This window comes from Osmia lignaria, chromosome 10 (genome assembly GCF_051020975.1).
Source record: "Osmia lignaria lignaria isolate PbOS001 chromosome 10, iyOsmLign1, whole genome shotgun sequence".
In the NCBI taxonomy this organism is placed as follows: Eukaryota; Metazoa; Arthropoda; class Insecta; order Hymenoptera; family Megachilidae; genus Osmia; species Osmia lignaria.
In genome coordinates, this window is record NC_135041.1 from 13,001,880 (window position 1) to 13,016,318 (window position 14,439).

The 14,439-nt window shown below is 40.5% G+C and overlaps 1 protein-coding gene across 1 annotated transcript in view; it reads right to left on the reverse strand.

The window, feature by feature from the left end:
* The window catches only part of LOC117611949 (zwei Ig domain protein zig-8-like), a 36,070-nt gene extending 26,177 nt beyond the window's left edge, over positions 1-9,893 (reverse strand). Inside the window, exon 1 of the mRNA XM_034340474.2 lies at positions 9,751-9,893. Coding sequence (XP_034196365.1) covers positions 9,751-9,844 — 94 coding nt within the window. The 5' untranslated portion in view covers positions 9,845-9,893. The remainder of the gene's footprint in view (positions 1-9,750) is intronic.
* Between the last annotated feature and the right edge of the window lie 4,546 nt (positions 9,894-14,439).

Consider the following 14,439-nt stretch of genomic DNA (forward strand, 5'->3'; position numbering starts at 1 on the left):
TTGTATCCCGTGAAAAAGTTAATGAAATTTATTACAGTATTCTATGACGAGCTAGCAAATTCAAATTGAAACCGGGAGAAATAAAAAAATGGAAATTGAATCTCGGTTTTAACGAAAACGCCATGAAGCAGAAATCATCCCGAAATCAATGAATGAAATATTTCTATTGAAATTCAAGTCGATGAAATGAATTTCGTGCTGTGGAATTTTCGTTGTTTAATTTTATCTTTGAATAGGCGACGCCAGTATCGAGCACGTCGCTGTGAAACGAAACGCCAGGGTATTGGTTCAATGAATTCGTTTAATGGAAGCATTAGAGCATACTTTTCGAAGCACGTTTTCCAGAGGAACGCGGTTACTGCCAGTTTTATGCTGGCCGCAACAATGCGCAGGCACGCACACGTCCGATATGAAACTCATCAATGTCACCGCTCTTCATAAACATAAGAACGGAATTATCGTTCGTCACAATCTCTCTTTCCATTCCTGTCACCGCATGCAATATTGTTTCTATTCCCGTTATGCCGCAATAACAAAGTCGTTTACATCGTTAAACGATCCATAATTTCTCGGTGAATCGTGACACCCGTTTACAAAAGAAAGAATATTACTTAGGAAAGAAGTTTTACTTGTCCCAACAATTTATTCCCTACGTTTTAAATTCTCGCAGAAATGTTGCCGAGAAGAATGATTGACAATGGGAAATGGGGGCGGAAGCGTACTCAGAAATTTCTCTGCAAGCGGAGGGAGCAAATGTTTTGCGACTTCTTTGTGTGCGTAAATCTGCATAAAACATCTGCAAGTTAATATCGCGCTTCGTGTCTTTCTCGCTGACAAGAAAATATACCTCCAACGGAATATATTTTCTCTTTAAAGAACACGCTCACGTATTTTCCAGTTCTCTACGACTCTGTTCTTAAACATAATTTGCGTTGTACTGCAGTGGCTTTATTCCAAGTCGATCGCTTAATTTTTCCAACGAATAATACAGTTATACTGCTTTTCCAAATGAAGGAGCTAATAATATTACTTAAAAGATTATTAAACAGCAACGCGAAACTAGAGCAGTGTTCTCTGATGCAGTAATTAATAAGTTACTGTAACGATTCCCTACCAGTTGCAACGTTGAAATTCGACTCTTTCACCCAAATATTTACCTTTCCAACTTTCAAGTTAATAAGCTTCCAAATTGATCGATAAACCCTGTTGGTAGAGCTTTCTCTAACGTCCACCTCCCTCGTTGAAGAACAAATTATACAAGCAGAAAATTACAAACGTTAATAACCAGCTTCCTGCACGAGAACAACCGGTAGGTTCAATTCTAAATTTATGCCGGGTAATTCGTCGGCGATCGATTTCTGCTACTCATGAATTTTCATAACCAATTTCTCTGCGATCCTTAAATCAAGGTAGTACAGAATGGTAGAATTTCGCGTAACAAGCTACGTCTTTCATGATATTGTTCGACATTGAACGTTTCGAGGAATGTTTTCGACTGGAGGGAAGGATGAAAGGGTATTCGTTAGCAAGAAGGACGATGGAGAAACGATTGTTGCAAGGAGGCGCACGGTATAAGAGTCGCGATTGTTTCGTTCTCGTCTCGAAAGGGCCAGAGAGCGAGGAGAAGAAAAATACCATCATTTGTAGCTGTATAGCTCGAGTGGTTGTTCAAAGAAACAGTGCGTTACATAACGGAGCGACAAATGACTGGAGATAGGGCTGGAAACGCCATGCTTAAGACCCTCAAAGGAGCTCTGATTTAATTAGACGAAATAACGCCGGCGAACCCTCTACGAGTCACCTTGCTAAAGCTACTATGAAAACCAACCACTCTCCTCCATGTAAAAACCTGCTTTTACATTTTATTTTTTTCTCGTTTCGTCTGAATCACCAACACAGTAGGGAATTTGAAAAATCTAACAAAGACACCTTACAAAACGGGAACGCCTTCGCTTAACGTAATTACTTTTTGTTCGCGACAGATAAAAGAATGCCCAGCAACCGTTTTAATTAAACGTTTATTAATCGAAATAATTTGACTCGAATTTCTTTCACGAATCCTATGGGTTCCAAAGGGTACACACTCTTTCTTTGTTCTTTGTGCACGTGTACTACAAAGTATTAATTAAAACCTTCGTAATCCCTCCTCTCGTAAATTTTTTTACAGTAATTTAATTTCCATGGCTCTGTACCTGTAACGCACAATTACTAACAATTTTCCGAGTAATCGTGGATAACAATTGTTTTATTACAAGAGGTAGAGACAAGAAAAGAACGCGATTGGATCGAAATTGCTCTTTCCGTGTTTCATGGAAGCTCATCGACGAATTCGAACGAATAGCAATCTCCATTCCATTAAATAAATGGCATCTTTTTTACTACGAGGAGAGCTTAATAAATTGTTGCTTTGCATGATCGGCGAGCAGGGTATTAAAACAGCGTGGTAGCGTGCATTGCGTATTATTTGAAAGGTAGCAATTAACGTTAATTAAGTGGTATACATCTAGTGTGTTTCGTTACAAGGAAGAACACATTGATATCTATTAAAGTACTGTAATTTTTTCCCCTGGTAGGAGCTCTCATTGATAACGTTATTGTTTATTCCGAACTGAAAATAATTTTTTCCGAGGTTCGGTGTCATTGTCTCGATGGTGAGCAAAGAAGCGGCCGTTAACTCGGGAACAAAATGATCGGAACAATGGTCGCGTTGGTTCGAGGTTTAGTTGTCTGTAATGAAAGTTAATTGGCCGCATGGCGAACTTAGATTCGCGGCCGGAAACGATGCACTTCCGTCGCAGACTCGTCCACAGAGAACGCTTTCCGGTTCCTCGAGCGAGCGAACCTCAAGAAAGGAACAGCTTTGTTCGCGAAAAGCTTTCAGAGATTTCGAACGTGGAGTTTCTTTAATGAAAGTCCGGAACGTCTTTTCCCGGGGGAAAACGAATAAATCATCGTTTCGATGAGCAATTAAAAAATTCAAAAAAGTTTTTATTACCCCGAGCTGCGAAGAAGATAGCTACCGGGCACGAAGGAACGAGATGGAGGAGAGAAAATTGCTGACAATTGCAGACGTGTCCGAACGATAAGGCTCCGGCAATCTAAGCTCATAAGCCTCTTAAGAGCTTTGCCATTTAATTAAGAAGGGGATACAGAAAAGTAAAGAGGCTCTTTTCTCGTTACTTTAGATACAGAGTGATCCTTGCGATCACATAATCATCTGTCATTTATTTACGTACACGTGCATTACACGGTAAATAAAAAAAAATACATCAATGCCGAACAATGTGTGCCAGATGAAATCGTTTCGATCGATCATATAATATTCTATCACGCTTCGGGGGGAAACGCAATTCTATTTGCATGATAACGAACAACTAAAAAGGAAAGTGCCTATTTATAAACAATCGATGCTGAGATTAAAAGTATACACTGACCATGGATAACTCGTGGAGCATGGTAATTGCGATGTGGATATCAACAATTCGTTCGATTCACCCTGATTCCCGATGTGTAACGAAGCGTTGAACAGTTAATTTGCTTGTCGTAAATGAGAACGTTTTATTTACTCGAGTTACACGTTTCCGTCGGAACCATAGTTCTTTTCGAAAAAAAATCTATCACGTGGAATATTTATCATCGAGTAAAGAATAAAAGCGATCGTTAATTTTCTGTTTATTTTGACAACAATTTTTTATTGTCTTTAAATAACAATTAATAGCTGCGCCGGGAGATTTGCGAGCATCAGATACAAAGGCTCATAAATTTCCAAAAACACGGGAATCATACTTTTTTTTATCCTCAAACAACGAATGGCGGTAAATCAAATTTAAATCCCACATGGTTCTGTTTTTAATTGAATTTAAATCTAAAAGATGCAGAAACGCGATTAATTACGAGAAAGAAAATGTGAAAGGACGATAACGTAACTTTTCCGGGGTTGAAAAGTCAGTCATCGAGCACACGGTTACCTGTTCCCAAAGGAATTCTGTAATTTCATTGCGGTTTCATGATTTAAAGGGTGCGGTACAAAGGGAAGGTGAACAAGCGAAGTGACGCAAGTTGGGTGAAGTTGCCTTAATTGTTTATTAGCGGGACCGAGAAGCTGCACCGTTAGGAGATACGCTCGCAATTAAACTTCAACGAACCCCTAATTTATTTGCCCGGATTTTACTTTACGTAGTCGGCCTTTGTTTTACCGTTAACTTCGAAAACTTGCGCGTAAATACGCGTTGAAAAACCGAAATCTCGTTAAACGAGGCCTCGTTAAAGGCGTAACGTCGCGAATAATAACGAAGAACTAATTGGAAAAGTTAAATTCAATCCTAAATTCCTGATAGCGTGGATTTTTCATGTTTCTAAACGCATCGGATATCGCACCAAGCGTCGTTAAATCGACAAGCCAGAAATGGGTTGAAATTTCAGGGCACGTTGTTGGCAGAGAGGAAGCCGATGACGCCGTTGGCAAGATCGCGTAAGTAGTACGAAGCTTTCCTTAGACAGCGTACACTTGCATAAATATGGAAATTTCCAAAGCGTGCTCTCTACCTATCCCGCTTCGTGTTTTCACGCAATATAAGCTCGTTCGCTATCGTTCCACGTTCAACTGATGCGCGCTTCAAAAACATCCTGAAAATCTTGCCTATACGCGTCGTGTAAAACGATACGAACTGAATATTAAACGATACGAACGCGTTACTTTAACCGACGCGACGAAAGAAATTCTGCTCACCTCTCGGCACAGCTTTTCAGTACCGTGTCGATGGCTGGCAATATTCTACGGAGGGTGGTTCCCGTGTCGCGAAGATCGATTCGAGAAATTGAAAACGATCGAACCGCGCGCGCGAGGAAAAGGGGATGAAAAGCGAGCTAGCAAGTGTCTTCTCCCTTTGGAAGATTCCCAAACGGGTCGAACGACTTTTCGGATTCGAATTTAAACCGCGCAACATAAAATTCCTGCTCTACCGTTGTTGTTCTCCCTCGTGAAAGATGAAACTGCGTACAATTTAGGGGAGAGTTGGCAAAGTCCTACTCTATTCCCGAGATACATAAATGTCGCGCTGAGTGTTTCGTGTTTGAGTAAGGATCATTCCGAGCTCTATCGTTGAATTTTTAGCAAATCCCGGATAATAAAATAAAAGGCTATGGGTTTGGGTCAACGAATTTTAAAATAATGGACGTCGGCTCCCTTTGGTTTTTCACCCTTCTGTTATGACGTCGCTGCAGTCCAGCGATCAGAAATACGGCGAGCAGCGAAATGGAATTCTTGCCACCATTTCTATTCGCATTCTTTCGCCGGTCGTAGGAAGCTGAAGAATCACGAGCTGTTCTGGAAATGGGTTACGAGAACGCGTCGTTGCACAACGAACTTCCGTGCTTTTCGATCGGTGAATACTTTCGCGAAATGTTTTATACATGCTGACCCAGAAATCGCGGCGTTGAATTTCGAGCTACCGCATAGAAACATTTCACAGTAATTACAGATAGATATCGCGCGCCCGTGTGTGTGTTTTTTTTATCAGTCACACCCTCGCTCTAGCGCAACGTTCGTTATCTCGGAGAAAGTTTCACCCTTAATCGCGAATTCTGTCAAACGGACTCGGCTTTCCTTGAATCGAACGTCCCAGAGTTGAGACACGGAGCAGCCTAGATAACCCCGATGACGAGTTCTGTCACACCACCCCCAACGAAACACATCCTTCCTTCCCTTCCGACCTACTTCCCTACCATAAACTTTCATCTCGTATGCATTGCTTGCGAACAGATTACACGTCTATAGCTAGAGATGGGTATCGTGCTTGCAATAATTATATAAGATTACCAACTAATCCAATACTTCCAATCCTTTGATTAAATTTTCAACGTCGCTCTCGACTACGTCGTTATAGACAATATCCCTATTTCCCTTGTCATTCTCTATGAAAACTGCCGAATATGTCATTCATTTTTTATCCCCAACGGGATCGTGAATTCCCCGAATATTTCAACAGTCTTGCGTTACAGCTGTGCTCGACACGCGATAAATCAACGTTAAGTTGAAAGTCCTCGAATCTACACGGTCTCTCCATTTCATTTTGCTACTGTCTCTCAAAAATGTCTGCTCTCTTGCATACTTTCCAAGTTAATTTTTCACCAGTGATTTTTACCGAGAGAGTAAGAAGAGAGCAACTGCTTCAAAACATACCGCTGAATTTTCTAGATCATATTTTATCCTTCGCATTCTTTTGAAATATTTATCTCTGCCCTCGGTATGATTTAATTATCTGTCGGTTGAAAGAAGTATTTAGCTTTCAGGATGATTGATCCTCTCGAGCATGCTTCTCTTCCACTGCGATTCTACTGGGAAATGTCCACAACTGGGTCACTTACCAGCTGCAAACCACGCGTTGCAACTAACTTAGTATATTAAATTAACGTGGGACTTCAATTAATTAGTCACCTTAAAGGATAATCCGTTTTCGCACGCGCCCAACCAACCACCTTACATAGCGGTTCCTCTGCACTTAATTGCTTTCGAAATTACCACCACGTCGACGTAGATTTGAATCAATTTTACGATGTACGATTACGAACTGAAATTGGCAGAAAGTGAATTTCATTTTTAAAATTTTATTAGAGAACGATCCTTTGTACCTTTAATCGTTGTGTGTATACACCTTTGAAACCGGAGTGTATTCGAGTGTTTACAAAGTAAGGTTCACGTATTTGCGGTGTTGATACGAGCGTCAAAGAGAAATTGAAACGCCGAGCGTAAACCACATTAGTCCCGTATGACTCATCAGTGAAGTTGTAATACCGACTTTGCGTTGTTGAATAAACCTAATTCTGGTCATCAAATATTGAAGATTTTGAATTAAAAATGAACACGATGGTAACGCGAGAGGATCGTTGTTGGCTCTGTTCCCGTGTTTCAAACGAAGAGAAATCCGAAAAATGATGCAAATACTCCGATAACGTGTTTCTAAATATCAATCGAGCCTGGTACCATTAATTGTAAGGGCTATTCACGAAATTTTGCCAACATCAACGAGGATAGCTCGGGCGGAAATGAATCCGGAAAACGGTGCACAGAGGGAACGTACGCGAAACGACAAAGTACAAAGTCGCGAAGTGAAAGGGTTGTGAATTATTACCTTGCGCAAGGAAGTTTCACGGAACGTAAATTCGTCGTTTTGTCGGTTCCGCAGTGGCTCGACGGAGTAAAATGAAATAGCCCCTGGTCTGTAAACTATGCGTTCACGTTTCCCGACAAATGCATCGGGCTAACAGAACTAGAAACGTCATCGTATTCGTTATGTCGTACGCAACGGGCGAGAGATAACCAACGGATATTGCAATCGTGATACGCGATACCCGAGCACGCAGCAAATGTAACTTCAACTTTCGGATAAGCGCGTTTACCTAGCCCTGGCCAATATGAACGTTCAGTTTGCTTTGGAAACCGAGAACCCACTATCCTGTAACAGGCTTTACGTTACTAACAAGCAAACCTATGGCAAACTCGCCAATTTCGACGAAACTTTACAGGAACGTGTATTAGAACAATTTCTTCGGACCATAGAAATTCTTAGAAATCCAACGTTTGTGTTCGGGTTACAATTGAAAACCATCAAATCCCTTGTCTATATCGCGTATTTCTATTACACCAAAAATTGTGTTGACAATTAAATTTATAAAAAATACCAAACTGATGAAACAGATAATGTAAGCTTTACCTACACCTTGATGTCGCTAATAACCTTGTAGTAATAACAAATAAATAATAATAATTATTGCAAAATCTGCGGATCGAATAGCGAGCTTTGTTAAACAATAGACGACCAGGAGGGTATTCATGGAAACGGCACACGTGTGAACGATATGTCTTTGTCTTTTTTTTGTCGAACCATAGCATAGTAATACATATGTATCGCAGGCTGTTATCAACCCCCGACATTTGCAAAGTTTCCAGGAGGATCATTGTTTCCTCCAATACGTTTATATCTGATCGCGTCCAGGCCACGCCCGTACATACACTCGTCGCTAACGTAACTTTCCGCTTGCTGATTTTCCTCGCACGCCTTTTCCGTCGCGTTTTCAACGCGGTTCCCATCGTTGCACCCGACGAGGCTCGCGAAAATTCCGTGTCGCGGGAATCGCTGGTGCGCGGACAAAGTGTTTCGTGCACGGCAACGCAACGTTTCCAGACTACTTCAAAAAAAAAAAAAGAAAAAAGGAACTGCTCCTGAATTTTTTTTTAATTACATTTACCCGGCGTCCACTGAAACGTCGCGCTTGAAATTACACCGCCACGAAACCACTCTACCGATTTTCTATTCTTTTTCAGTTGTCCGTTCCAGGAACGATGAGTTAGAAACTTTATGAAATTACCGGCTACGCTATGCAATACCTTTATGGAAGGTTCGTCCGACCATCTGACGGTGTATCGTGATACAAAGCAATTTCTTTTTCCGTACGCTCATATATTTTTTTTTTTTTCTTCTGATGTAGGAATAATATCGTTGTTGCGTATCGGGTTTTAGCGAAATTTAATAACATCAAAGCGAGACCTTTGTGTAATCAAACGCGTTGCCAAACGATGTTTGCAGGATTTCCGAATACACGCAGGAATCGTCAGTTTGAAATCAAACAATAATAGTTAAAAGACTTCAATATCGATAGCTATCGCGAATTTTTCAAACAAACCAATACATTAAAAGCTTTCACATGCACGGACAGCAGGTATCCACTCTTCAATCGCTTGTGTCTCAAAAATGATACCGCAGATTGCAAAATGGTAGGTGTACAATTTTTTTCGATTTATTCTGGCAGGGGAATCTGGAATTTTCAGATTTCCCCTTATAAAATGCGGCAAATGATTCACGAATATACATTTCCGCGCTGAATTGCATTACCGTAACAATAGGTTTATTCACGCACTTGAATTGCATACATTTGCGCGTAAAATTTATATTCGCCTGCGATTATTCGTTGCGTATCGATAATTCAAAAGTTGTACATCGTACATTAACAACCGTTAATTGTATCGAAATTGTGTCCTTAGACTGGAATGGTAAATCAATCGTCAGGGAAATTGGTAAAATAAACATAGAACGGTGACGATCGATCATTACTTAATTAGTACGGGCAATTGGAAATTTTAGGAAAGCGTATTCTCGATGAAACGTATGGAAATCAATGTGAAGTGGTCCGATTAATCAATGGATATCGTGACAATTACTTTCGCAAGAATTAACGGGACGATAAAGCCTTACTCTAATGAAAGCAGGTAGTCAACAGCCTACCCATCGATAGTTGACCGAATGGAACAGAGATTCTAATTAACGAGGCCCGAATGCGAACGTTTTACTCTCAATAAATCGCGACCACGGACAGCTCGAATAAACAGACCTATGCATGGAGAAGAATCAATGACAAAAAGTAATTGAAGGACGAGTACATACACGACAAGAGGATTTTATTTCTTTTGTTCTGCGATAAATTACATGACCCGGTAATTATTCACCGTATTTACGTGTTATCTTCGACCTAAATCTGGATAATAAAAAATTGAAAATGATTTTCTTGTCAGTTTTGAACGAAAATATATATTGGTAAGTAAAATATTAACTCGATGAGCTCTTACGTCATCTTCCGCCATCTTGTCAAACAGTCAGTATTCGGCATCGGAGTCAATGAATAAGAACGCAGTTTCTTATCGCGACGTGTATAAACGTTTCAAAGTATGTATACATAACTTGTAAATCGACTTACCGTGCAGAAGCAACGAGAAGAAGAAAATGCAGATCATCTTGGCCAAGACAGGAACACAGAAGCCACTTAAATCGACGTTGTGACGTAAATTCATCTGCGGCGTGTCAAAACAGCGTCAACCCGGTTGGAGCGATGCACTTCTTCTGAGAACAGTAACAAAAAGAAAGGTCAGACTTTTATTTTCTTTTAACTTTATAGTATTCGACGAGTACAATACGGAAATAATAGTTTTAAGACGAATAAAATACTATTTTAAAAGTTATACTCACTTAAAACACTTAAACGTTTGAGCACGTGCACTAACGCGACGCCATGTTGGCTTTATCCATAACTCAACCAATCACAAGCGTTCCCGGCCGGTGGGAGTACGTAGGTCGCGGTCATTTTAGCGGGAAACTCAAGTGCTGATATTTATTCAAAAAACGAACAACTTCATCAATTTTAATAATTTCGAATTTTTTATTCCATGATGGAAATATTAATGTGGCCTATCTTAACCTAATTATCGATAGAAGTGAACATAGTACTCTATTAAAAAAATGCGAAAATTTTATGCCCCCGAAGTATATTATAAATTATTCAATTCCTGCACTCGTAATCTGGATATGACATTGAAAAATTTCAAAAATTATTTTATCGTATTTCTCACCGGAGAATAATAACGCTGCTTTCCAGGAACACATTTTGGAGTGACGCGTGTAATTAGGCTCACGTGTGTTAATGAATTCATTTAAATAATCGAAATTAAATACCAAATAATCGAAACTAATCACGAGCTTGTCAGTACGTTGTTTTCTGTTTACAAGTTGCAACAATATGTACGACAATAATATTTGTAATACAGTTTGTAACCCGAATTATCGAAACACGAAACAACGGGACAGCAATTTCGCGATGTTTACAGTTTTGATTATCTATTCGTAGATTTATTACCGGCCTGTTATTACGTGCTAATAATCAGCCTGTTATACAACCGAGCTGACATCGTTCGAGCTTCTGCGAAGCTGGCGTGTGCACGCAAATTGAAATCAATCCGAAATATAACTCTATCGCCGGCACGATAATCGCTAGAGAGGGTGGCAGAGTTAAACGCGAACGCGTGAAAATTGTTTACCTCGGTTTTCGTGTGTCCAAGCGTCGTTTGATGTTTGCCGCCATCGAAAATTTATTCTTTCCGATAGGAAAATTGGCACACGCGTTACGCTCCTAAACTCCCGTGAATTTTTCATCGAAAAAACGCACACTTTTACGAAAATTACACTATATACATATATAAACACTCGCGTGTTCGTAATGTTCAAACACACAGCCGTGGCGTGTTGTGCTTCCTTCGAACGTTCTCGGACGACTGAGAGCCTAATCGAATTCTACATGACTCATGACAACATAACTAGCACGATTGGAATGCGTGATTTCGTCAACACACCCTGTTTGCTCCTGTTACTCGTCTTCGTTGAAAATATATTTTATTAAAGTTTTATTAAAGCTTTTCGAGTATAAAAGCCACGATTGAATGCATGTGAAAACGAGTGCAATCTGAGAAAAGCTTATATTCCATATTTTCAAAGTATGTGAAAACGAAACTGACAATTTTATTTTTTTTTTTAGAAGATAGAATGTTTAAAAAAAATTGTACTTCATGTTTTTAGTTGATTTTCATGTTCAAACCGTACTAGAACGGCGAGCCACGTTGTTCCATATTCCGGTAGCTCCTATCGTGGAAAACGTACCGTTGTTGTGGATGCGGTCCGTGTCGGTCGTTGTTGACTCGCTGTCACCAATAAAGCGCCTCTATTGCGTCCACGTCGAGACCACGTGTTCCTTTCTTCTTTGATGCATTTTCCTGTCAATGTTTCTCGGATCGCCACGCAACTCGTTCAATTTCACCGAGAAAAAATTCATTCTCCCACGACTTCAATAAATTTTCACCGCTTCGAAACGATCACGCTCCATTTTGAGCTTTCAGTTATCGTTATGTTCATTGAATTTTCTTTCTCTTTGCTTATACAATGGATCACTTGGCGAACAGGCTACGCGTGTAATGTTTTACAGCGAGACGAGTCTTTGAACGAACACAGTGGAACGAATCAATGAAAAGGTAGTTGAGAACATGGGAGATCGATGATTTTACAATTCCAATTTGAAATCCCTATAAAAATTGTACTTTTCTGCGCAAGGATATTACGGTACTAGGAATAGAATACTGTTTTCCTATTTTTAGTAGAATTCGGTTTTTATTGCACGTGAAAAGCGTTGTTCATTGACACGTTGACTACCACAGTAAATTCGGCCATGGCTGGTAGGACATACCCGCAATATAGATTACTAACGCGCTAGCTGCCACAGAGGATATTGGTATACGTGTTTCAATTTCATCTTTCGTTTTATTACTCCCTAACATTGATAATTTAACTGAATTTGTGGTATCGGTAACATTTAACGTGTTAATGAAATTTTTACTTTCATACCTCTCACCACCATGAAAATTAATATAGTAAATACCGGTGATCTAAGGTATAATAAAATGAATATATTCATACGAAAGCGTGGCACCGAATTATCCATAAATCACTGAAACTCAATTATTTCTCACGGTGCTTCATAAGACTATTGAGGGAAACTCTTTGAAATCACTCACTTCGAAAGCTGCAACAACTTTGAAAGGAGGCAGCTACTCTTTTCTCGACCAGCTTTTCCTCGATTCGCTCCACGCAAGAGAGAGAACGAAACTCTACTTCGAAATCGAATTTCCACGTGACAGGCCGGCGCGGCGCACCCAGCCCACCAAAACACGGCACATCCGACTCGCGATCAACCTGCTCGTCCCTGCTTCCGTTTCCCTCGAGAGTGCCACTCATTCGTCATTCGACACGGACACACTTGGTCGCGTGGACGCGTGTGTCGCATGGTCCCGGTCTACAGACTGAAATGGATGGAACCGAGCACCAAGAGTGAAAAAGAAAGAGAGAACGAGAGAGAGAAAGAGAGAGAGAGAGATTGTGACGAACAAGAAGGGAGAGAAGTAAGTAGGCCTCGGTGAGAAGGAAAGAAAGAGGAAGCGACAAAAGGGGTTGGTAAGATGGATAGGTAGATAAGTATATGGTCGAAGAGGGGTTGAAAAAGAGAGAAAGGAAGAAAGCTGGCCTAGAGAGAGCTGCGTAAAGAGAGCGGTGAGCGAAATGCTGCCGTGCTGGAGACCACGATCCAACTGCGCCCGCGCTTAGCCAGATATCAACCCCCAACCACCCCCGTCTCCACGTCAACTCTTACCACCTCCGCTCCACGCCGCTCCGCTCCGACTATGTTCGGCACTGCCAGCGGTGCCAACACTACTCCTAACGCTATTCGATAGCTGTTGCATTATTATTGCGATCATCGACGCCCCCTCCTCCATTATCAGCTACATCGTATCCGTTGCCTGTTACGTCCGATAACTTGATTGCTTGTTACGATGACACTTGCACGCCTCTAACGATTGATAGTCGATGCTTCGATAGACGTATAGTTCATGAGATTGCACTTTTACGTATCGAAAGAAAGAGGTCATGCTTAGGATCCATCCTTGCAGAGCTTCTCGGTTTTACAATATTTTTCAGGATTCTTTTGACTTCGTAAAATTTCCCGATGTTTTACTATATTTTTCTGGATTCTTTCGACTTCGTAAAATTCCCCGATGTTTTACAACATTTCTCAGGATTCTTTTAACTTCATCAGTACTTGCAACAATTTTCTGCATTTTGTAACATTCTTACGGCTTTGTCAACGTTCCCGCAAGCTCCTAAAAGCAGTTCCCATTCGCCAGTGTCGTAAAATTTATTTTTCTCTGCTAAATCGATGCAGGATTCTGTGGAAAGTAGTCTTTCTTCTTATTAATATTCCACAGCGACGAAAAGTATGACTTTATTAGCATGGTTTCGCGGTATTCAGGTATTTATTACAGTATAGTTTTGAGGTAGTTGAACGTCATAATAATTCTCGCTGCGTTCCTTTCCACGTGTACGAAAAGTAGGCTATCTCTTTAATAATTCCTTAAAACGGTGCTCATTACTTTGCGATGACCTCGTTTAACCATAAAGAGATATTTCATAGTTTCCTTCCTCGCGCTCTTATTCGCATACATTTTCAGAAAACGTAACTCTGCGCCAGGGTGGATATTCTACTTCAAATGATCTCTCTTCTGGAAGTTAACGCTTCTGTTTCACGTTGTTAACCATTTTTTTTTTTCAATGCTTTCGTTTCGACGAAACTCTTCAGTGTGATAATCGCGTATAATAACGCGATACGTAATAATTATCGCAAGCTTTTGTGGAGAACGAACGATTTTCTGCGGTGACAAGAGAATTAAAGGAAAGTTAACGAAATCAGGGACAGTTGGAAAAGCTTATGAAGTTGTCAGAAAATTCTCTCTTCCATTGAATCAGCTCAGTGGCCGCTTATTCGAAACTTGCTCCCCAAAAAGACCAAGTTCCGGCTTTTATTCTCCAAATATTATACGCAATTCGTCCGCGAAACTTTGCCGTTCAGTTAGCCGCGCTGAAGCGTGCCGTAACGCGGCCGTTAAGCGAAGCGTTTATCGAATTAAGCTCGATCGTTTTTCAGCTACGAGACTGTATAATGATCTCGTTCATCACACACATTTAATGAAGCGGCTGGATTGCTCGATTAAAATGTTATCCGTTTATCTCGAGG